This window comes from Notamacropus eugenii, chromosome 2 (genome assembly GCF_028372415.1).
Source record: "Notamacropus eugenii isolate mMacEug1 chromosome 2, mMacEug1.pri_v2, whole genome shotgun sequence".
Lineage (NCBI taxonomy): Eukaryota > Metazoa > Chordata > Mammalia > Diprotodontia > Macropodidae > Notamacropus > Notamacropus eugenii.
The window spans coordinates 225,366,946-225,392,611 of NC_092873.1; the positions used below are offsets into that span (position 1 = coordinate 225,366,946).

General features: G+C 37.9%; 1 protein-coding gene across 2 annotated transcripts in view; it reads left to right on the top strand.

Moving 5' to 3' along the window:
* The window catches only part of ECT2L (epithelial cell transforming 2 like), a 98,674-nt gene that overhangs the window by 58,454 nt on the left and 14,554 nt on the right, over positions 1-25,666 (top strand). For both annotated transcript variants that reach the window (XM_072643449.1, XM_072643450.1), the window contains 6 exons: positions 3,147-3,275; positions 7,055-7,147; positions 9,432-9,614; positions 13,654-13,757; positions 16,695-16,817; positions 23,489-23,575. In XM_072643449.1, coding sequence (XP_072499550.1) covers positions 3,147-3,275; positions 7,055-7,147; positions 9,432-9,614; positions 13,654-13,757; positions 16,695-16,817; positions 23,489-23,575 — 719 coding nt within the window. The remainder of the gene's footprint in view (positions 1-3,146; positions 3,276-7,054; positions 7,148-9,431; positions 9,615-13,653; positions 13,758-16,694; positions 16,818-23,488; positions 23,576-25,666) is intronic.

Below are 25,666 nucleotides of genomic sequence, written 5' to 3' on the forward strand. Positions count from 1 at the left end.
TTTGGACATGACAAAATTCAAATGAATGTACGCAGTCATATGGGAAAGGGTGGCACAAAGTCAGGAGACTGATAAAGTTATAGTGAGAAGACACAATGATCAGGTCATGATTAGAACATTCAGAGAATAAGTATTACAAGCAGGTGCTTCCCATTGTTCTACCTAAAGATAGCAAAGTTTCTCATGGGAAAGACAACCTCTCCTACTCATAATTTCTTCAGTTAGCAAAATCTTCTCATACTTAGTCTACCTATAGGCCTTTGAAGTAGTGACAGACTCTCTAGAAGCACAAGATAAGATAGACCTAAAATCCTGATTCTAGATAACCAGCCACCCCAAGGTCATTTAAATATGAAATGGAGAGGAAGGCAAAAAATTAAAAACAATCATAAAGATTAGTAAAGATTTTTATGAAAAATAAAACTTTTTAAAATATGAATGACAATTGTTATCAAACTAGAATTTTAACATCACATTCCCCAAAGTGCTTATAAAAGAGATATAAATGTCACTAAAGGGAACAAAGTTGGGGAAAGTGGCTGGATAATCACAAGTATGTATACATGTGCAGGAGACACCATAATTGTGAAGGCAACAGAAAAGGTATCTGAAGGAGGGCAAGATACCAAAGGCATGGGAAAAAATCTCATTGCTTATTAAGTAAAAAATGTAACCTACCAAACATTCTGACTTATATATCTACTTTTCCATCTATACAAAATGTTTATGAGAATCATCTATAAATGTACAGAATGGAGGACAGGCGGGCTCTCTCAAGGGATATTCCACAGTAAACCCTACCTTTACTATCATATAATTGAATGAAAGATTTAGAGAAGACAAGATTCTACTGTACTTATTGTGGGTTAATTATTTTTAAAAATGCATTTGGTGGAGTAAAATGCTGCCTTAAAGATACTGTTCTAACAAGATGTCTTCCCTTCATATATCAAAATTATGTGAAGTTCTTTGAAAGATATAACTATAGTAATAACCCTGTTTGACTGCCCTCTAATCATCAATATCAAGTGAGGCATAAGACCATAAATACCAAAGGTATTTTCCACTGCCTTGGAGGAGAGCCTGCCCAGAGTCCATGATGAAGAAGAATTCCTATTGACAAGATTCTGGTTGCATCAAAGTTTGAAACATTATAAAACTTCCTGGAAGAGCTGGACAACCAATCAAAAGAGTTTGGCCTGGTCTTCCCAATAATAAAAATGAAGTCAATATCTGTTGTCTAGATTATGACTTATAGTTAGGCAACCTATAGAATGATACTATGCATTAGTATGTATTATACATATAGAACTATATATACATTAGTATGTATAAAATCTTGAACAGACAGTACAAGTACACAATAAATTGGGCAAAGAATTAAACAAGAGGAAGAAAACTTAGATTGCTTTCAGAAAATTTCAAAGCTTTCACCTTCTAGAAAATAAATGCCAATTTTAATGCCAAGATTCTACTGGTAGTGTATGATTGTGAGTTATGGGACAGTACAGTTGCTGAAAGGTTAAAAATGAGTGTAATATGGAGGACAATGGAGAAACACATGGTGAGAAAGAATAGGCATCTTGCACATCTAATCAAAGGAGCTTTAAACTAAAAAGGATGGGAAAGAGAAGTCACCGCCTGTATGTATGTCCTCAAAGTTAGACATCGTAGGGAGTGACCTCAAAGAGGGAAAACCAGTGACTGAAACACTAAGATTTTCACAGAAGTCAAAACTCAAGGAAAGAATCAGCAGTAAAATCTGTGGTCTCCACTATCTATACACAAATACCTAAAGTTTAGGCAACAAACAAGTGGAACTAAAGGTCTTAACACAAGGGACAAATTTAACTTCATAGGTGTCATTAAGAATTAGTGGGATAAAACCAAGGGTATGCTGACAAATTTTTAACAACCAGCTTTCTAAGGAGAAAAGTGAATTATATCTGCATTATTAACATTTTCTCCATCACTTAAGTCTAGACAATCAATGAAATAATAAATCAAGCCTTTATTTGTATCTAGTATTTGCTGATCTGAACTATAAATGTTTGCATTGAAAATTTAACCTTTGTCTCTCACAAGTCAAGGACAGCTAACTCCAGCATCCATATATGTCTGTATCTGTCCATGTCTGTGTTTTTTTTCCTTCACCCCTCCCAAAATCAAAGCAGTTAATAATTTCTTGACTTATCTTAATGATAATTTCACTAAGGAGGAATGATTACAGTATTCAAGTAGTTGAAGAGTTTTCATGCAAAGGAATGGCTACATTTGTTCTGTTTGACTTCAGAGGGCAGAACCAGAGGAATGAGTTGAAGTTGCAAAGAGTTCAATTTAGTCTTGTAATTAGGAAAAACTTACCAACAATTATAACTATCCAAAAATTGAATGGTTTGCCTTAAGAGATGGTAGATTTCCCCTCCTTGAAGGTAAGTCTTTAGGTATAGACTAGATGACTGCTTGTCAGGTATGTATTTTACAGTGGATATTCCATCATGTATGGGTTAGACTAGATGAGTGCTAAGGTCCTTCTTAACTCATAGATTCTGTGATATAACAAAAGCATAGGGAAACATATATAGGAAAAGCACAAGAGTCACACAGGAGAGTCAGGCATGAATGGATGGGAATAACACCATTGGTCCTCATATCCAAGTTGATGAAATCCATGGATATTCACAAAGAATGAGTTAGAAGTGCCAGTAAACACTCAGGGCATATTCTCATTGGCCTTTCCCTTGATGGTCCATGTTCTATGCTCACATATGATGAGACCATAGATCTGTTTATTTTAATGGCATTATCTTTGTGTCTTATCTTCCTACTAGACTGAAAACTCCATGTGGGAAAGGATACTAGTTTATGTAACCTCTGCGTATTCCCCTAATCCCTAATCTGTACAGAGCGGGTGCTTAACAAAAGTCGACTGAATATTTTCTGAGCAAATAAGTGATTGATCTGTTAATATGATATATACATTTTTTAGACACAGGAGTTAGCTTGGTGCATTTCCCATAGAGTGAGAGTTGTAAAGTGACTTTCAATGATGTGATGTTTTGTTTTGTTTTTTCTCATGTGACAAAATGTAAAAACAAAGCTCCTGGCTGTGATATTGTACCAAATGTATTTTTTTTTTGTATCAGGCTATACAATTGGTGTTGAAAATGTACTGACCCCTGAGGTGCAAGACTTTTGGGAGAAACTTGGAAGCTGTGTGGCTACTCAAGAAGAAGGCGGTCATGTTGATATCTTTGTCCCTCTGGCAGCATCAGGTCAGGCTTTGCCAAGTTTTAGTTAGAATACAACAGTCCTAGCCCAATTTATTACAATGATAATTTATGAAGTTGGCACTGCAGAGCCATAATTAGAAATTTCTTTTACTTGGGGCAAAAGCAGGTGACATAAGAAACAGTGGCAGGAGGTGAGAGTACAGTGATAAAGAGAGGATGGTTCAATCATGTGTGATTGTGTTGGGAGGAGGTCTTCATTTCTCCCAGCACATCAGAGTGTGGTATCCTAGAGATTTGTTGAAGAAAAACAAGGATAAAGGAGGCCAGCCCTTGAAGAGGGTGTTATGGCAACAAAAGCCTGAGTGTAGCTCTTCCAGCCAGTGGAGGATAGTGAGTTGAAGTACTGGGCGGGTAGTGACTGCATGGAAAATGCCCCTCCCCCACTACCACTGGTTTCCTGGAACTCTGAAATGAGGTCAAATTATTACTCATTAGATATTATCTCTTCCTTCTTACACTGAGTTATCTGAATTGCAGAGAGGGATTAGACCAAGTAGAAAATATTGTTCTCAGTAATGATTGAGAGAAAGCAAAAACTTGTAGGTTATAAAGAAGCTTCATGCATATATGCCTTCTTCTAATCACTAATCACACAGTTTCCCCAGAAGAGGTGTGAAGTAGGAGAGGGTGTTGGTAAAAGCCCAAGTGGCACTTTGCCTATCCTTTTTCTATGAAGTTTACACAGTCCTCCATACCCACCCTACAGAACTCTCACCAGTATTACCATAGAGACTACATCCTAGACTTGGATTTAACCAAAATGATAGTAACACAAACCCACCATCTGTTGTTCCTGAATAATGATTATAGCATATGTGCTTTTAGATGGTAGTCCATCTAGAACCTATAACTCTCATACAAATTCAAAACTAATTTCAAAAAGAAAAAGTTTCATCCACATAAGATTTTGTTCTAATATTTCTTATTGTTGCATGGAGTCATTAATTTGTTTGGTCTCTTCTAATTTTCTTCCAATTACCTGAAAGGTAAGTTTTACCACTTATCTTTTCTACACTGTTTATTCTCCTTCCAATTATTTTCTCTAGAACTTTTATTTTATTTTTTTAAATTTCTTGCTTCACTTTCTCCAGTTATTCATATACTTCTTATGGAAAATCCATTTTTTTCTTTGAGTCTTTGCTTACAATTGTGGAGTGTCACTCTTCTTTTAGGTTGGATTTTGGGATAGTACCCTAAACCTAGGGTGTCCATTCTGTACTGAGTACTGCTGCTCCTCTTTGCTTCCCAGGTCCACGTTGGGGGATTTCCAACCACCCTAGAGTTTTGTCCTGAGAGCCCTCTGTTCTTGCTGCCTCCAGTTATTGGGTCTTGAAGGTTACAGGTGTCTGATCTCTAACTGGGCAAGGAGGCTTCCATCTTGTTTGCTTGTCCTGGTCCTGGCTTTTCGGGTGGATTCCCTTTCTTATTGCTTTTGAGGTTTTTTGGTTGATTTTTTTTATAGAGTTCTGGGGTAGATGAAGTTACTTATGACAGTTTTTTTTTCATTGGATTTCTTGATCATTATTTGACCTAGTGCTATTGTTAGGTTTTTGCTAGAGTAAGTATACAGGAACCAGGCAGTTTGCCTTCATTCAAGCAGCCATCTTAGCAAGAAGTCCCAAATGTGGCCGTTTGAAGATTTGTTTCCAGTACGGTGAATGACACTGCTTGACTTGGCAGAGGCCATACAGCAAGATGACAATTTGCTCTAATCCCTGTCTTTTACCTGTCATCACAGTTGGCCCTGGGCTCATCACCCTGGAATTGCCTGGCTTCTCAATAGGGGAAAACAGACTTTGTAATTCTTACATTCATTGGCTCTTCATTCCCCACCCTACTTGCTACTAATAGAGTAGCTAAATATAGAAATGATTGTGGGCTTGAAATCCAAGGCTTCTCCCCAGCAAGGGGGATAGTTATATATATATATATGTGTGTGTGTGTGTGTGTGTGTGTGTGTGTGTGTGTGTGTGTGTGTGTGTGTGAAAGTATGGGAACAGGTAATTTACTCCCACACACAAAATTACTGAGCAATAAAGAATCATAGAATGATTAGAACACAACACAGTAAATTATCCCTTGGTAGCACAGTAGGCTGGAAGGCTCATATTTAAGCCTTGTTGGGATATAAACATTTTTGCAAGATTGTTAATTAGCCAGTTGACATTTCACCTCCACTGAGCATGATCCAGTCAGACACCAAGTGGGATCATTTTTCCAGGGATCTGATTAATGATATAAGTCCTTTCCTTGTCAGAAGTCCAAACCTGCCAGTGCTACTTTATCACAACTGCCCTGGTAAACCGGTAACTGCCTTGTCCTTGCCTCTTACACCTGGTTTGACATTCAAAAGGTCAATGATAGAGGAAAGGAAATATAAAAAGAGGAAAAAACAACCAGAGGTCTTTGGTACAAACCCAGCTAATTGAATCCAGTTCATATATTTGAAGATTGGCATCCCAGAAGAATCTGGTCTGGCCATTAGGCTGAGGTAGGGAAAAATTCTCTTTTTCTCCACTCCCTTCCTTCTTGTCTTGTCTTTTCAAAAGTCTTCTCCAAAGAGACTCATGAACTGGAAGTAGCATCTCTTTCTACCATATGTGAAATACATCATCAGCTTTTCTAGCAGAGCAACCAATGGGAAAGGAAGCGGGGAGGGCACTCAATCTACTGATACATAACATATTTTCATATATTCCAAGGGTCAGGGGAAACCTGTTAAATGTAGATTATCATCCATGGCCTACAAAGGTAGAACATTTACACTAATTCAGGCTGAATCCACTGAAAGCTAGGCATCAGCCCTAAAGTAAACAGACTACTTTCTGCCTATTCTTTCTATTCAGTTTTTGTTTGTTTTCTTGAGAACCTTTGGGAGAAGGCTTTGAGTTTATTAGCTGCTCTTAGATGCTTTTTTTTCTCATAGAATAATCAGAGGAGAAATAGAAGAGACCTGAGATAACTTTTGTGAATGTGGGTGGAGTCCATCCATATTTTGCTTGACCAATAGAATTTTATCAGATCTAATTAACTTTTAGAAATAATTTTCTGGACTGACAGAGAGTCTTATGAATTGAACTGAAAAAAAAAAAAGGCTCAGTCTTCCTGAGAACAGAGATAAAAGGCATGAGCCTGACTGAAGGACACTTCGACTAAAAAAATGAGTGAGAGAGTCCACCTTCACAGCTGCTAGTTCTGGATAATAACTACAGCTATTTAGAACATCAATTATTAGACATTAATAGAAAGAGTGAACATTAAATGTCTTAGGCTATGCCATTGTAATTACCTCAATTTCAAAGACACTCAATTAAACCCTGGGGAAGGAAACACGTTGCAAGCTGTGACCACTGATTGCACTCAATCCTAGTGCTTGCTTATGATTTAAATTGACCTCTTTGGATTTTTTGATACTAAATCAAACTTAGATTGGGCCATTTTAAATGTCTAATATCTGCTTCTAGTCTGAAAAAAAAATCTACTTCATTCTTCCAAACTTTTAAACAAACATATCCTCCTGGGGAAAAAAAGTGGGGAATAATATGTTTTGACTTACTAAAGTAGAAGCAGAGAAACGAAGTGTTTGTGTTCAGCTTTTAAGGATAACTCTGTGAAAGCTTTTGGCCTCAGCTTCCTAATAGAGGCTGGATTAAGAAAGAGAACTCTTAATGGACTTGGCCCATTCTCTGTACTTTCTCAGTAATATTTAATTGTTCCCTGACAGTGGCTGTAAACTAATAGAAGTACTTCTGGCTTTGCAGAGGCAGGCACCAAAGTCCTTTCCCAGCTGTCTCAGTTGACTGGAACAATGTTTAGCTCCCCTACAGGGATAGCTACCGGATCCTACCAACACAGTAAGTATGGATGAGGAACTGATTCCTCACCCACCTCACCCAACTTCCCATTTGGAAAAATCACAAAACAGAGCAATCCCAGAGAAAGAACAGATCCATAAATGGCAACTAGTTACTGCTGGCATAAGTGACTTTAATTTGGCCCTTCATTAAAGGAATGCTATCCTTTTTCTATACTGTGTCATGGTTCATGCAGCCAGAAGAAACTTGGAGTCAGGAAGATTCAAGCCCTACCAGCACAGCTTGCAAAGCCTTACAGAGTTGCCTAGACCACTGAGTTGTGTATAGTTTATGTTAGAGGCAGGATTTGAACCCGAGTCTATCCATTGTACCATGCTGTCTTTCTCCATTTGGGTTTAACAAAAAATAAATGGATCTTAAGTTTATTTGATGTTGAAATCACAGCTCACTTTAATTCTGTATATCAGCCTTATCAAATCACCCCTGGTTAAACCCTGTTTGTGGAGACATTAGTAGAATTCAAGCCATTACTATTAACATTACATGGACACGATGATTTCTGCTATGGACAGGATTATTAAACCAGGGCATAAATTTACACCAATCAGGGTTGGAGTCTTTTTGTTTGTTTGTTTATAGGCAATAGGTGTTGAGTGACTTGCTTAGGGTCACATAGCTAGTAAGCATCTAAAAGTGAATTTGAACTCAGGCCCTCCTGACTCCAGGGCTGCTGTGCTATCTACTGCACTACCTAGCTGCCTCAAGTTTTTGTCTTTTTTTAGGAAAACATTTTAAAATTTATTTTATTTGTTTTCAATGTTCTACAATCGCTTCCATATATCTTAGATTTTTTTCCCCTCCCTCCCCACTCCCTCCTCGAGACGGCTTGCAATCTTATATAGGTTCTACACATAGGTTCCTATTAAATATATTTTCACCTTAGTCATGTTGAATAGCAGAATGAAAATGAATGGGAGAAGCCATAAAACAAAACAAAACATAACACAAAAGAAAATGGTCTGCTTCATTCTGCGATTCAATTTCATAGTTCTTTTTCTGGATGTGGAAGGCGTTTTTGCCCCAGGTTTTTTAAAAACACACACACACACACACACACACACATGCCTCAGAGAGAACAGAGTACAAGCCCCTTAAAGGAGGGGCTCATTTTATTTTATAACGTCTATTTCCTGCACCTGGTGCACTGCCGTGCCATGCCAAATATGATGAACTTTTTGTATGTCAACATCAAGAAATATATGACTGGTTTGATTTGATTATCCTAGAGGAAGCCTTTCCAAAACATTGATCATTATCAAGGAGTACTAATTCTTGAGGTGCTGGTCGAACTTGGAGTTATGAGGACCTGAGTTCAAATTCTACCTCAGATGTGTTCAGGGCATGTGATTCTGGGTAAATTAGCCTTCCTTAGCTCAGATTTCTTCATCAGTTAAATGAGATAATTACCATAATTGTTGTGAGGCTCAAATGAGATCATATCTACAAAGTGCTCTTCAAAATTTAAAGTGCCATATAAATTATAGCAATGTAAGAAAGTATAAGGTCATGTCTGTACTGGCACTATGTAATAGATATGATTCAGAACAAATCAGAGACCAAGTCAAAAAGAAATGTGCCATATTCTTACATTTAATTACAGGCCCAAGAGAATCTGCATGGGGTTGCCCAATTAGCAATGACTAAATCTCCTGATTAGAATATAATTTTTTTTAATCCTATTGCTTTATGTCAAAATGTGAAGTATTGTGGTCCAGTGGAAAGAGTTTCAATTTCTGATCTGTAAGGAACTCCTTGGTTGCATTTATCAGCAAAAATCCCCACCCCTAAAATCACCCTACCTCCCTCACCTATCCTCACCCTTTGTCTAGGAGCCTGCAAAGCCTTCTTTTGCATTCGATGTGAGAACAGTGGTTGCCCTCTCACAGGACTTTCTGCATTTGGAGAGCTGCCATCTATCCCAGAACAGTTAGCTAGGGGGCCATCTCTGGTATCATAAGCCCCCTCCCCATTCTCTCTTTCTTTGGATGGCTCCAAGTGTGCTGTGGACACGGCAGGCCTAGCTGTTACAGGGGACTGGATTAAATGACCTTTAAAGCCTCTGAATGTGACCCTGATGAAGAGAAGAGCTAGGCATGTCAGAAATCTCTGATTTCACCCGTGAATGTCAGCCAGTCAGTCTTTCTCTCATTTCGCTCATAAGCAGACATCAGTGTAAACTGGGTTTGGCTGTCCTTTGACAAGAGGTTGAATTGTCCCTTCTGTACTCCATGTCATTGAAAATAAGAGGAGAAAATCATGTCAGTTCTTAGTGATTGGCTGGGACAGAAGCAAGGAACTTTCCCTCCTTCCATTTACTTCTGTGACCACAAGCTCCAGACATGGCACAGCTTCACAGAATTCCTGGAAGAGACCCTGAAATCAGCCCGGAAGCAACTGAGGCCTCATTTCGAGGAGCTGCAAAGGAACATCAGTGGCAAGATTCTTGGTAAGGTCTCTCGCCACTTCTGTCACAGATTTGCTACAGAATGCGTTGTTACATGTCTAGGATGATTTTTTTGAAATAAGAAAGCAAGAAAAATATTTTGGAAATAAATTAGATGAGGTTAGAAGGGTCTTAAGTAAAAATGAATTCTTCTGTCTCCTTAGTGTCATCTAGTCCCTTATATCTTTTATCTCCCTTACAGCTATCCTCATGTAGTAGGTATTGAGCCCTTGTGTGTACTTCTCTGTAATACTGAAGCTAGCATCTGCTCTCAAGTGCAGCAAGACCATGATCCTTCATTCTGTAACTCAGAGGGACAACAGCGGGTAGAGAGTATCCTCTAGGAACAGAGCATTGCTCTATTGTAGGAGCTATATGGAGATTTAAAAAAATAGATAGGGCTCCTGTATTCAGAGAACATATATTCTAAACACAACAATGTGAGCATGAAGACTCAACAAATGAGCATGAAAAACACAGAAGAACAGATGAGAACATGTGAAAGTTATAAAACTAAAACAACAGGGTAGAACTATATGAATGTTGTGCTCTCTCTTCATAATATTCATAAATTGCTCATTCATAAATGCTGAGTGATCAAGGTAGGTATCATTTTAATTTATGTGTATTCTGATTTCTTACCTTCTTAGGGAGGGGAGAGGAAAGAGAGAGATGGATAGAATTTGGAACCCAAAACTTTAAATAAAATGTTAAAAAATTGGGGAAAAAGAATTTATGGATATTAATGGGGAAGGTAGGTTTTAAGCAGTCATATCAGTATATAGAGAAAAAGTTTTAGAGCTTAGTCATCATCTAATCTAACCTCTTCATTTTGCAGATAAGGAAACTGATAAGCTCTGAAGTCCTTTTTCAATTTTGAGATTCTGTGATTCGGAAGCCCAGCAGCTAAGTGGTTGCAACCCTTAGTGCACAGAACCCTGGGCCTGGAGTCAGGAAGACCTGAGTTCAAATGTGACCTCAGACTCATACTAGCTTGTGAGACCTAGGGAAAGTCATTTAATCTCTGTCTGCCTCAGTTTCCTCAACTGTAAAATAGGGATAATAATAGCAACTCTCTCCCAGGGTTGTTCCAGGGATCAAATGAGAAAACATTTGTAAGGCCCTTAGCACGTGCCTGACATGTAGTGAGCACCATATAAATGTTTTTATTAGTACTATCATTACATCAGTCATTTGAGATCTAACAATGGACTAGTGACAGATCTGAAATCCAATCCTGCTGCTGTTCCCCCCCCCCACACACACATACATACTTCTAAGAAGGAAGGAATTCACTGTGGAAGGTATGGAAAGCTAAAGGCCTCTGAGGCCTAGAATTAGGAAAGCAGATAAATAAGCAGATTAACATGGCAGAAAGATAGATTCCCATCTGAATAATAAAAGCAAATAGAGACAATGTGATGGAGAACCAAGGAGAACAGCCTGAAGGAAGGTGGTAGAGATTTGATGGAAGGGATAATTGACAACCTCATGGGTTCCTTAGCAAGGAAATGCTAGGACCAAAGTTATAGTGAAGGAAAAATGTCTGCTTCGGGGTACAGCAAAGTCTCTAGCAAAGTTGTTCCTATACTTTTCCTTTTCTGCCCTTCCACATTTTACCTGTTACTGCCTCTTTTGAATGCTGGCTTTATATCTTGGTGCATTCCCATCTAGCCAAAATTATCAGCTAGTAAACAGATTCCTGAAATTAATTTCCCCCTGTCTTTTACACGTGAGTCAATTGCAATCTGGATGTCATGGACCAAGGATTCTTAACATGTGATCCATGAACTTTTATGTTTAATTTTAGTAACACATCAATATACTTGTTTTCCTTTATATTTTATTATACACTTAAAACATTGTTCTGAGGGTAGGTCTATCATACACACACCCCATTAAGAACCACTCTAAAGACTAAAATCTTGTTTCTAATTTCATAAATACTGTTTCCATATCCAAGACCCAGATGTAAGTAGGACAAGGGTAGGAAAATGAAGAACAATTAAAACCTGAGCCAAGTAGGAACTCGAGCCTCCAGGACTGAAGTTCCTTTTTAAGGACTGCTTAAGGAAATCTTTTGGCTGTGATGGCAGGAACTACTACAAGTTTAACCACATCTTCCCCCGATCTGTCCTTTTGCTTCCTTGAAATGCAATGATTCATCTCTCATCAATCCCCCACCTTATCATCCAAGAGCCCTGTATGTGATCAGGCCCCATTTCTACTGTCACAACCCTCGTCCCTTTATCCCTTTTCTTTGGTTCGTCTCCCACCATGTTTGTCCTACATGCTATTTCTGCACAAATCATTTTGACCATGCACCATTCAGATCATACCAACCCCTGATGAAGTTATTTTAATTCATTCTCCAACTGAAAAATAAGCTCTTGAATGTGGACTTTGAGGTCCAGCACCATTTGACCTTATCTTACCTCACTGAACTCATCCTCCTGTGTAGTCCCATGATTAATTTTTGTGGATAAAAAGCTAATATCTACAAGCTTCACTGGTTCCACTTTGAATCTTTTTCTTTTTCCACTTTAAACTTCATCTGGGGCACTGTAGGCTTTTTCTTTCACCTAAATGATAACTTTTTTCACTGTTACTCTCTCTTCAAGGTTACCCTTTCCCTGACTTCTTCCCAAATGACTTAAATTACATTCCTCAGACCTCCAGTTTTCCTTTGCTCTTCCCTTCCCCAGCTCCTGTCTGCTGTGTACCTTATACTCTACTTGTCTAGCTGCAAAATGTATACAAGTATTGTGGACAGATTTATGTGTGTGTGTGTGTGTGTGTGTGTGTGTGTGTGTGTCCTTAGGTTATATTTCCCAGCAAATGTTTTACATCCTGGCTCCTCCCTTCCTTTTGATTTTAAACTTTTCAAAGGCAGGGCCATATCCCACTTCCCCTCTGTCCACAGTGCTACTTTACAAATAAATAATCAATAATTTTTTAAAAAATGAAAATGATGGTACAAAAGAGGTGTGACATTGTATTGTGATCTTTCTTGCATCTAGAATTCCAGAGAACAGTGGAAGTGAAACTTTTAACAGAAATAATGGCTCATACCAGGAAGAGAAATCGCTGTTCATAGTCTGAAAATGAGAAGTGGTGGGAACAGTTATAGAAATTAGATTCAGTTCATTGAATGTAGTAACTATTTGTATATATGCATAAAATATAGCATTTGCATACATAAAACTACACATATGTGCTTTGCTTTTTAAAGCAAGGCAACACAAAGTTATTAAGCATGTTATTTTAAAAAACAAGGAAGTGAGTGATATTTTATTTGATTTTTTAAAAATGTTTCGTGGCTATGCAGAAATATGTTGGAAAAAATAGAAGGATTTTTGCCATGCCTCAGAATCAAAATATTACATTACTGGTTTATTTCCTTGTATCTGCTTTTCCTTCCCCTTCTTTCTCCTCCAAAACCTTACCAATTTCATTTTGCATTGACTTTTTAAGAATAGGTATTTTTGATATATGGCCAGAGATGGTTTTCCTCATGTTTGTTTTGGTTTTACAATATGATGTATAATAGTATTTGTATTTCTGTATCTTGGCTTTTGTGCTTTTTTTGCTTTGACTAAAACAGGAACTCCCAAGATCCAGTTAGCTGGCTGCCTCCTTTGGCACATGTTTTATTTAACCAGGTTCTATGGACGATCTCTGCCTGTAGGTAGACAAGGACCTTTGCCAAAAGGCAGGTGGTTGTTGTTGGCTGACATTGGTGGTCCTGGTTGTTGGGGTTCTTGGTTGTTGTTGTTCAGTCAGGTCCAGCTCTTGGTAACTTCATTTGGGGTTTTCTTGGCAAAGATTCTGGAGTGTTTTACCATTTTCTTCTCCAGCTCAGATGAAATACTGAGGTGTAAACAGAGTCAAGTGACTTTCTCAGGGTCACACAGCTAGTAAATGTCTGAGACCCCAGCACTCTATTCACCTAGCTGCCACCTAGCTGCCCTTAAAATCCAGTTACAAAATCCAGTTAAACCATTTAAATAATTAATGTTATTTATGATCTTTTACCTTGCAGGGCAGTTTATATTTGATTCTCTGAGCCTTGCTAATGTTCTGGCTAATCAAGAAGTAGCTCAGGTCCTAGCTGATGGATTGATTGAGCTGTCAAAGGAGAAATCAGTAAGTGCCTCCTGGGAGAAGACCAGCATTAACAAACAAATGAAAACAAAAACAATGAATGAAAAATGTTTGAACTAAGCTTTTTAAAAATGGTTGTTACTGTAGCATCCTTTTGGGGTCCCTTCCCTTATTCCCACTGACACTGGTGAGGCGGGTCCCCAGAGGGCAGAGGACTACTACTCCCTTCATGGTTTTAGGGGTAATTGTGAGGGATAAGTTTTCTCAGATTGTCATTCATGAACTCCTGCATGCTTAAACCTGATTCTGAACCTCACCTGCATGCTTCCCGTTGGTAAGCAAGTAGTTTCAACTAACTTTTAGAGAGGTATACCTTGCTTAGCCTGCGTACCAAGCACAGTTGTTAGAAAAACAATGCCCCCAATCCGAGGGCACAGCCTCTCCTTGCACGCGCGCACACACACACACACACACACACACACACACACACACACACACACACGATCCCTGGGGAGAGTAGGTTTACTAGTAGTACAAAGATAGATACATGTGGCAAAGATAGATACATAGTTTCTGATCATCCAGGGTCCTTTTCCTTAGACTCTGGCTGGGATCCAAGAATCGATACCTTTCTGGAGATCATAGCTCATAGTTTCTCTGCCCAAAGACACAACCCGAAGCTGCTTTTCCTTAGTGTTTGCTGGGTCTCCCATCTCTAAATTTAGACACTGCTGTTAGCCACTACTACTTCAGGGAAAGGATTACTGGGAACTCCAGAAGTTTTGATTTTTCAAGGCTCAGAAGGTCATCAGAATAAGTCAATAGGGAGGAGGGAGGAGAGAGAAATTCACTGGCTCTGAACTTGCTTGCTGTTTTTATACGTAACCCAAAGGGTACGACTGATTGCCGTGACCAATAAAAAGATTTCCTTTCCTCCACTGGTCCAAAGACGCAATGATTCTTTCAAATTAATTAAGGTCTTATTCACACCTTTCGATTGATTCAGTCAAGATGTCTGTTCCTTCACAGATTAACCTTAAAATAAAGTGTAGATTTGTCATCTTCTGAGATATTTTGTCATCCTGTGAGGGCTATGGTTAAAAAGTTCTGAACCCTTCCCTGCATCAAGTCTACAAGTGAGCTTATGCTAAAATTCCTTAAGTAACATAGTCATTGATATAATGAATCTTTTTCTCTCTTGCCCTTGATTCCAATCAGAAATGCCTTTTTTTTTTTAAGAAGACAGATAAATGCAGTAGTTTTGTGGCCTTTACTGGAGAAGAAAGAGAATATCGGAGAAACTGCGTAATGGTTAAAACCAGAAAAGAGAAGAAAGATAAAGAGAAAAAAGTTTAGGGAGAGGGAAGCTAAAGGAGAAGGAAAGCAAACACAAAGAGAAAGGAACTAGGTGGTTGGTGTTGAGTGTGAGGAAGGAAGAGATTTTTTAAAATCCCATCAGATCCAAAATAGGCTTCTAGAGAGGTCCATTCATATGTCAGAAGTGTCAAGGGGAATCCAAACTTCAGGAAACACCAAGAGAAAATAAAAAGACTGAGAAGAAAATGAAGTGGTAGCCTCTAAATTTGGAGTTAGTAAGAAAATGAGGGAAGAAGAGGGAGGTATTCATGTTTCCATGGTATATTTAGTTCCCTTAAATTTTTCAGGAAATAGTTCTTGAAGAGGCAACATGACATAATCACTGGGAGTTTGCCTGTGAATCCGGCAGACCCAGGTTCAAGTGTAACCCCTGGCACATGGCAATTTCTCAGTGCCCCAAACAACTCTCTAACACTATTAGTCACAATGAAGCTGCCAGGGTTATAGTGTAAGATAAAGTTCAGATAACAATGAATTATAGGTCCAAAAAACAAACCCAAATCAGTTCTCAAACACTTCCTTTCAATAATAGTAATTTAACTCTACAAGTTTATAGGCCAATTTAACTTTTTTCCTTGTTCTTATTTATCTTTTTTCTGCTTCAGTTTCAACTAGAACATGGATAGGATACTAATTTATTTTTTAAATAGGTGATGGATTTCATGGGTAGATTAACAGGAATCTCTCAAAATTGCCTTTTTGGTGCCATATTGTGTTGAACCTGTGAAAATGTAGTTAAGAATGATTTATTAGTCTTTCAACACAAAGCCATAAGTGGCTTATGTCTCATTCTGTCAACTAGAACCCTATTAACTGTCACTTCTGGACTTTGCTGCTACGGCAATAATTTATGTTCATAATGATGTCTCAGAGGCATTGCTGCATTAGCAAAGAAAATCATGTTCCAAATAATTTTAAAGTAAAATGCACTTGATTGTATTTGAATTCTTTAACGATAGGTAATTGGGTAATGGCATATTTCAAAGGTTTCCTGCCTTTTCTTGCCATGATCCTAAATTGGACAGCAGCAGCACGTTGAGGCATGTTAAGATATAAATGGAAACCAAAATAGGGAGTCCTAGGCCACGTTTCAACCCAACCCCACTCTCTCTCTCCAACACATACACAGATTGGCATATTTACATTCCTTGGGAGGCTAAGTAGGAATACATCTCCAGGGTCTATATAATGGGTGGGAAATGGGCTGGGCCTGGATACAGCCTTTCCTTCAGAGGTTCCTCCCTACAGAAACCTTCCTCTTCTTCATCCTGTTCCATGTTTGGCATAAAGAATGGGAAGTGTCTTTTTTTCTGGAAATACTTTGACACTTTTCTATAGGCTCCATGTTACCCTGATTTGTGTCATGACCTGAACTTAGAAAACAATGGTATGGCTGGTACTCCTACTGAAGGGAATACATTATTTCCTCACCTAGCTGAATAACAACATTTACTATCATTGTTTTCTAAAGATATTTTATTACACTACACAAAGAGTCAAGAAAAAAAAGTCTTCCCTTCCCTCGTATTTAATATGTCTCAAAGAATTTTGGGTGATGATTGTTTTAAATAGGAATTCTTTCTGGGTGTTTTCTCCCCCCAGGAAAATCCTCTAGAATATCTGTCATATTTTCTGCTGAAGAAATCTAGCAAAAAGAACAAAGAATTTGATGAAAATTTTATCTCGACAAAATGTGATGCAACTACTCTCAATATATTAACAAAGGTAAGGCTGTTTTTGTCCTTTCAACTGCAGTCTGTTCTGAAGAAATAGACACTGGAGGAGGATGTAATTCCCATGCCTTTCTTGTAGAGGAAGACACCCAGAGATAATTAATTCATACTTCACTACTTTGGTAGATTTGTGATCTCATTGATGTGGGATTTTTCTGTAAGGGTGCATGTTACAAACCATCTGTACTTCTCATCCAGTGAGATTCTTGTCTCCCATAAATTCTCACCGTCCTCCCATAAATCCTCCACAGTTGCAGTGGAGTAGCATGTCTATCCAATTGCTGGAGACTTTCCCTAAGTCTTTGAATATTCTGTCTGTGTCAACAACCCTTGGTTGTCCTTTTGCTATCCCTATGTAACCAGCCCTCCTCCTATTCTAATCATTCATTTCCTGGATTATGGTTAACTCTACTTTTTTATGTGTAATCATACTTAGAGGTTTACCCAATGCTTTGCTCATGACAAACCTGTAAAATAAGTCATGCAAATATTACTATTCCAGGTTGAAATGTTAGGAAACTGAGACTAACAGAGATTACATGACATAGTAAGATTACAAAACTAGAATGCAGGCCTTCTGATTTTTGGACCAATGTTCTACTTTTCTTATGAGGGACTGCCTAGTTTCTGAGGTCGCTTTCAGCTCTAGATCCATGATCCTATGACATCTTACTGCTGCCCAGTGACTGTGGTAACACCTGGCATGGTTTCAGAAATGCCACTTCTCCTAAGAGCTCAAATGACATTCTCTACCTGGGAGATCCTAGAGAAGTGAAATTTGTTTGATCTGTTGTAAAGTATGAGCAATATTTACCTCATTAGAAAACTACCATCCAAAAAGAAGTATTTTCTTCCCACTCAGTTTATTATTCATTTAGTTTTAAAATTCTTTTCTTTTTAAATTTTTAATTCCAAATTCTCTCTTTTCCTGCCACCACTCACCCACTCATAGAGAAATCAAGCAATATTATATAAATTATACATGTGAAATCATGCAAAACATAGTTCCATGTTAGCCATATCATAAAAAAGAGAGAAAATCATATTTCATTTTGCAATCAGAGTTCATAAATTCTCTTTCTGGAAGTGGATATCATTTTTTCATCATGAGTTCTTTGGAGTTGTCTTGGATCATTGTATTGATCAGAGTAGCCAAGTCTTTCACAGTTGATCATCATTACAGCATTGCTGTTCCTATGCGCAGTGATCTTCTCAATTCACTTTGCATCAGTTCATGTAGTTCCTGCTATGCTTTTTCTGAAACCACACCCTCGCTTTTTCCTATAGCACAATAGTATTCCATCATAATCATATGCCACATCTTGTTCAGCCATTCTCCAAGTGATGAATTTCCCTTCAAATTCCATTTCTTTGCCACCACAAAAATATCTTTGTACATAAAAGTCCTTTTCCTTTTTCTTTGATCTCTTCAGAGTACAGATCTAATAGTGGTATTACTGAATCACAGTTTCATAGCCTTTGGGAATGGTTTCAGATTGTTCTCTAGAATGGTTGGATTAGTTCACTACTTCACCAACAATTCATTAATGTACTTATTTTCCCTCATCTCCTCCAGCATTTGTCATTTCTGATGTGTGAGGTGGTACCTCAAAGTTATTTTAATTTACCTTTCTCTAATCAATAGTGATTTAGATCATTTTTTTTAATATGACTATCCACAGTTTTGTTTTCTTCTTTGGAAAACTGCCTGTTCATATCCTTTGACCATTTATCAATTGGGAAATGACTCTTATTTTTATAAATTTGAATCCATTCCCCATATAGTTGAAAAATGAGGCCTCTCAGAGAAACTTGCTATAAAAATTTTTGATATTACTTGCTTATCTACCTTTTAGCAAAATGTAGTTTCCTTGATTATCTCTTTTAATTAGGTCTATTTTTGCTTTTGTTTTGTCTGAGACCATGATCGCTTTGTTGTTGCTGTTCACTTGTGTGTGACTCTTTGTGACCTCATTTGGCGCTTTCTTGGAAAACATCCTGAAGTGATTTGTCATTTTCTTCTCCAGATAGTTTTTCAGATGAAGAACTGTAGCAGACAGGGTTATGTGACTTACTCAGGGTCACACAGCTGATAAGTGAGGCCAGATGAATATGAGTCTTCCTGAGATCTGGCCCAGCCGTCTGTCCTTTGCACCACTATCATGATTGCGACCATTGCCTTTTTTCCTTCAGCTGAAGCATAATAGATTCTGTTCCAGCCATTTATTTTTTAAATGTCTGTGTCTCTGTGTTTCAAGTGTGTCTCTTATACACAACATATAGTTGGACTTTGGTTTCTAATCCATTCTATTATACATTTTTATTTTATGGGTTAGCTCATTCAATTCACGTTCACTATTATGATTCCTGTGCATTTCCATCCACCTAATTTTCTTGTTTATCTTCTGTCTCTCTGTGTGTTCTCTTTTCTTCTCTTCTCTGTCTGTCTCTGTCTCTGTGTGTCTCTGTCTCTATCTCTCTGTCTTTCTGTCTCTGTCTCTCTCTTTCTCCCTCCCTCTTTCCCTCTCTCTCTGTCTCTCTCCCTTTTTCTCTCCCTTTCTTTCTCTCTGTCTCTGTGTCTCTCTCTGTGTATCTCTCTCTGTCTCTGTCTCTCTCTCTGTCTCTCTCATCCTGTCCCTCCTCAAAAGTCTGTTTGCTTCTGACTGCTGCCTCTCCTAATCTATCCTCTTTTTTGTCTTATCTCCTTCCCCTTCTATTTCCCTATTGAACTGAGTGTGTTTATATATATTCTTCCTTTTTATGATCAAATGCAATAATATTTGTAAAAAGCAGTTTGCACATTTCTTGGGACCTAGTAGGCAGTATAGAAATGTTTTGTGAGCTAAGAAAACCTTCTTTAACTGATGACCTAAGCCTCTGGGTAACCAGCATGAGAAGATATTTTTATCCTTGAGTTTATCACAGAATCACAGAATGTCAGAGGTGGAAAGAATCTGTTTCATAGGACTTATTGTCTAACCCATATTTGATAAAGAATTTCTTTTAAAGTATATCTGACAAGTCTTTGCATAAAGACTTCTGAGGATAGATCTGTTAGAAAGCTTTTTATGACATCAAACCTATATCTATCTCTGTAGCTTTTATTCATTTCACAAGGATATACTGGTAAACATTTAACAACCGGCTCTTCAGAAAAAAATAGACACAAAACACTTTTATGTTTAGTAACATTTTCTCTAATAGTGTAGACAATCCACAAAACAATAAATCAAGCCTTACTTTGTGTTGTCTGCTGATTTCTGAGGTATAAATACTCACACTGAAAATTTAACAATATTCTAGCTCTTGTGAGCTGGTTCCAGCATACCCCTCCCGATATTCCTGGCTTTGCCCACTGGGATCAAATAGAACAAGTCTACTCCCTCTTCCAAAAGGGAAGCTCTTGGTGCAGATCTCTGGGACCCTCTACTAGAAGCCTCCTTCCAAGCTGACATTAGCAGCAAGGTGGCACAGTGGATAGAGTTCCAGGACGGGAGCCAAGAAGACCTGAATTCAAATCCAACCTTACTAACTTTGTGTCACTAAAGTTGTGTCACCCTGGGCAAGTCACTTAACCTCTGTTTGTCTCAATTTCATCATCAGTAAAATGGGGGTGATAATAGTACCAACCTTCCAGGGTTGTTGTGAGGATCGATGAAAAGTGCCTAGAACAGAGTGAATGCTTTATAAATGTTGCTGCCTCTACTATTATTAGTCATCTTCTCCTTCAAACTAAATCTCAAATGAAGTGATTGTAATCAATGTCTTCTTTTAAAAATTGTGTTGACTACTCTTTCTTAACATAAATATCACTCCCTGAAGCTTCCCTCAATGGAACTCTTCCTTGTGACAAAGAAATGCAGTTAAGCAAAACATATCAATACGTTGGCCTTCATTCTTCATATAGCACGTAGAGGACAGAGGAATTTACAGTCAACCTACAATGAGTTCTCTGGAGTCATATACTGATACCATTTCAAGTAGCAACAGGCCTACGTCTCTGAACACTCCAAGGAGATTTATTCCACCAAAATCAGTCACTGATGTTCTAAAACAAAGGTTTGGGACTCAAAAAATGCTGTATTGTAGAAAGCAGGATTTCCTGATGTTCTGCTACCTTCATGCGCCTGTGATAGTCAAAGGCACATTAAACTCCCTAATGCTGAGGATTCCTTTTGGCCTTTTACCAAATTAGTCAAACATATATTAGTTTTTCATTTGTTTGCCCATGATTTTATGGCTCTGATTCATGGGATCCCAGGAGCCATTTGGACAAAACCAGGCAGCATCGTGGCCTGCTGACCGAGAAGAGAAGCTTTGGCGACTAGCTTTCCTCCGATAGTCCAAAGGGGAATTGATTAAGGGAGTACCAAAGGAAATGGGAAGCATTTGCCAAGTTGTTGTTGTTTTTTTTAATACATTTAGGCCTGCCACCACTTCGTAAAAACTATTGTTCTTACAGCAGTGGGAACATATATATCCTGCTGAGATAAGTGTTTTAAAGACCTTTTTAAAGACCTTTCCGGGAGTGTCAGGAAATGTTCTAAAACTAAAGGGGTGAAGTGGAAAGGATTCATCTGCCTAACCAAGGGATGATTGTCAAAACAGTGACTCTCATCCTGATAGTTACCCCTGGATACTGGTCATGTGTATACCACACATTGCAGCTAAATAAGGGCAATAGTTTCCATGGCAACTGAGCCACTAATCAGAGAGATCTCTCTATCACATACCTTGGAGCAGGAGCATTACTGTCCCCTTGATACTAGCAACAATAATAGCTGTGTCACCCACAACAGTGGGACTGCCTGGTTGGCTGGAAGATACCTTCTACCTTGTCGTTCTCATGTAGGTTTGAAAACTTGCTTACAGAAACCCCACGATGGCCAAACATGACTGAAGGTGGCCAAGCCAAACTCATGCAAATCTTTCATGCTTTTCTTCTAAATGTGCTCATTTTACTGCTACTGTTACTTCTACTGTGTTCAGGAAGGGCAAAAATCTAGTCCTGTTGAGTTTTAGCTTGAAGTTTAGCACAAGCCCAAGACTGTTTCAGCTTAAATGGAGAAGTTTAATCAACTTCAGACTTCCCAGAACCAGTTTCAACCTCAGACCAACTTCACGGAAGCAAAGCTAGATACACCAGAAGCTGCAGCTGGCCAGCCAGAAGTGAAACAAAGCATTAGTAATGCTGATTAATGCTATAGTGTCTTGATTCCTTCATTTGCTTATTTAGGCATGATGTTTGAGGTGAGGGCCATATACATGGAGAGCTTATATAGAAAAAATCTAGGTCAATCTATACAATAGGGTGACATATACTAGAAGCCGTCACATGGTTCTTCTCAGAATTTCTAAATCTATCAGAGCCACAGAGCTGTATCCATATGGGTGTGGTTAACCTTTTGCCCAGATCAGGTGAGCTTATTTTTCATATGGTTGCTATAAGCCCTTACAGTGGAAAGAGAGAAGAATGTAGAGTCAGATGACTTGGGTTTGATTCCCAGATCTTCCAGTTCCTACCTGTGAGACCCTGGGCAAATTATTTAATCTGGAACTTGGTTCTTCATCTGTATAATAAAGAGATGGGTCTAGATGGCCTCCAAGATTCATTTGAGTTCTAAATCTTGGATCCTGTGAGCCTAAACTTGGGCATATATTTTACTTTTTAGTGGTATTAGAAATTATTCTGACTGTGCCATGAGCAATTGAAACCATGTTCACTGTTGTGGAAAACAGAGTAAGGATGAAGTTCTGTTGAGATGGTAGGTCTGTAGAGATATTTTTGTCCCATCCAGACCAAATCTCTCTGTCCTGACCATCATTATTACACATTATTACAACAATCATATAGGGCAGCACCAAGCAGGGAGGGCAAATGAAATAACTGAATCCCTAAACTGTGTGACTTAGCAGTGAATGGCTGGAAAATGCCTGTTCCAGATAGATTAGCCAGCTCTAAGAAATGGTGGGCACTTTTTTTGAGCAAAGATTTCAGATACAATTTCACCATGTGCAATTCCACCTACCCTCCAACAACAACAACAAATTAAGGGAAATTAAAGGAAAAAAATAAATTTGATGTGATTCTATGAAGAGACAGGAGGGATACAGGTAATTGCAATGGGTATAGGAAATTATTTTCATTAGAAAATAAAAGAAATAAGACTTTATCAAGTTTCCTGAGAATTTCCTTTCTAGGGTCTTAAAAATAAAGTGACAAATTTGCCCTCAGCTGGTAAGGACTGGTCTGAGTTGAGGTAAGGGCTATCATCACAGGATGAGCATGATCCCCTCAGCCTAGTGATCTGGCTAGCAGCTGCGTGATTCTGTTGCTCTTTGCTGATGGAAGATAATGGAATTCCATGCAAGTATGAACCTTCTCAAGCTTAAGATGGTCAAAGTTAGATGGGTGTTTTAATATATAAAATCATATAATGGAGCAGGGAGTCAAGGAATTTTACTAAAGAACTTATAATTATTTTTGGACAAATTTTATTTATTGACCTACATTTTTATCATACAAATAATGAATGAATAGATAAGTCTGTATTTTCCTCTGCTGAAAATCATTTGTCATGTGTCCAGCATATGATGGTGGGGAAACAGAAGAAATATGACCATTACTGTCCCCATGCAATAAAAGGTTCATTCAATTTCTAGGAAAGAAATATGAAAGAAGATAATTCTCAGGACAGAAAGACTGGTATCACTGAAGATGAATTAAAACTCGAAGTGCTTGTTAATTTGGTAAGTTACTTATGAAGTATTTCTCATTTTCCCCTGTGATCACTCCTGTCAACTTTCTGACTCTATCTTCTGAAGTTCTTTTTTCTTTTGCATGAAGTTTTCTTTTCTAATAATAAACAAACAAAAATAACTTAACCAACTTAGAGAGATGCTAGCAGACACTTTTTTTCCTTCTTTGAAATGATGGTTCTGTGAAATCTGAAACATGAAAGGAATAGTCCAGAGAGGGATGCCAGTTTATTCAATTGTGAACAAGTCCAAAACATGCTCTTATTTTCTTTCTCAGCATTATATTGACATATAAGTTAAAGAACTGGCACTACAGTAATAAATGGGTCTTGTATTTTATTTGTCCATTAATGAATTTTACTCTCTGACTTAGAAATGCATGGAAATCATTGTACCTTCCCAGTGAGTTATTCTATGGTAAACCTTAAAGCTCCATATAAGTGTGATTATTATCATCATTGTTGATATCTCAGTTCTTGTTTTAAAATGTACGTTGATGAGGACCTCCTCCCATAGAAGATGGCATTTTGTCTAATTCTGTCACGTAAAGAAATTACTTCTCTTTTTTTAAAGTTAATTTATTTATTTTTAGTTTTCAACATTCACTTCCATAAGTTTTAAATTTTCTTCGCCTTCCTCCCTACCCCTCCCCAAGAAGGCATGCAGTCTAATATCGTCTCCGCATATACATTCCTATTAAAAATATTTTCACATTAGTCATGTTGTATAGAAGAATTAGAATGAATGGGAGGAATCATGAGAAAGAAAAAAACAAAATAAAACACACAAAAACTAAATAGTCTGCTTCTGTCTGCATTCAGACTCCATAGTTCTTTCTTTGGGTGTGGATGGCATTTTCCATCATGAGTCCTTTTGGAATTGCATTACTGAGAAGAGTTAAGTCTATCAAACTCAGTCATCACACAATATGGATGTTACCGTGTACAGTGTTCTCCTAGTTCTGCTCCCCTCGCTCAGCATCAGTTCATATATGTCTTTCCAGGTTTTTCTGAAGTCCTCCTGTTCATTAAGAAATGATTTTTCAATAATTGTTGGTAATAGATTGATCTAGACACTACATTGATTCTGGTCTGCAGTAGTCTTGGCACAATGAGATCTACTACCAGTAACTAATAAGTAGTAATGAGTTTATAAGGCAAGGCTGAATGCTATAATATCTCCTCCTAACATTATAAAAGCCCCATGGCAGACAGGTCTTGAGACAACATTGAAAAATCAAATGTATAAATCTGTAAGCAAAACCCGAATTTTGGAATGATCCAAGAACATAAGGAATATGATTCACACTTCTAATTACCAAATAGAATATAGCAATCTTTCCTAACCCTCCCAAAATTAGATTATTACGTTACCATATGAACCATGTGCTTCAAACATGTTTATATAAAATGACTAGGTAAAATGTATCTCTAAGACAGATTGAATGTAATTTTCCTCAGCTAGACTATAAGTTCCTTGAGGGTAGGGACTATGTATATAGTTTTTTACCATTCTCTATATAGCCTCCTTCTATACATGCAGTTGTTTGCATGTTGTCTCCCCACAATACACTGTGAGCTTCTTGAGAGCAGGGACTGTCTTTTTTGCCTCTCTTTGTACCTTTATGGCTTTGTGCCTGACGTAGTATGTACTTAATACATATGTTTCTAACTGATTGACTTTTCCTTTTGTGCATTTTCTAGAACATAGTAGCTACTTAACAAATGCCTGCTAATTAATCTTATTTATTATCTTATTTTTCTGACAAATTTGCTTTGTATATTTTAATTTTACTCTATGAAAATCATTCTGATTTTTTGTTTTGTTTTGTTGTAACAAGACTTTATGCCATTTGAACTCTAAGAGGAAAACTCTAACTTTTACTAGCTAGGTAGCCATGTGGAAACAGACTTGGGGCAAGGAGACCAGTTAAGAGGCTGTTGCAATAATCTAGGTAGCTGTGATGAAGGCTTGACCTATGGTGGTAGCTCTGTAAATCGACAGAAATGGTTGGATGTGGGAAACATAGAGGTAAAAACAGCCAGATTTGGGAATTGATTGGATGTATGGAAGGAGGGTGAG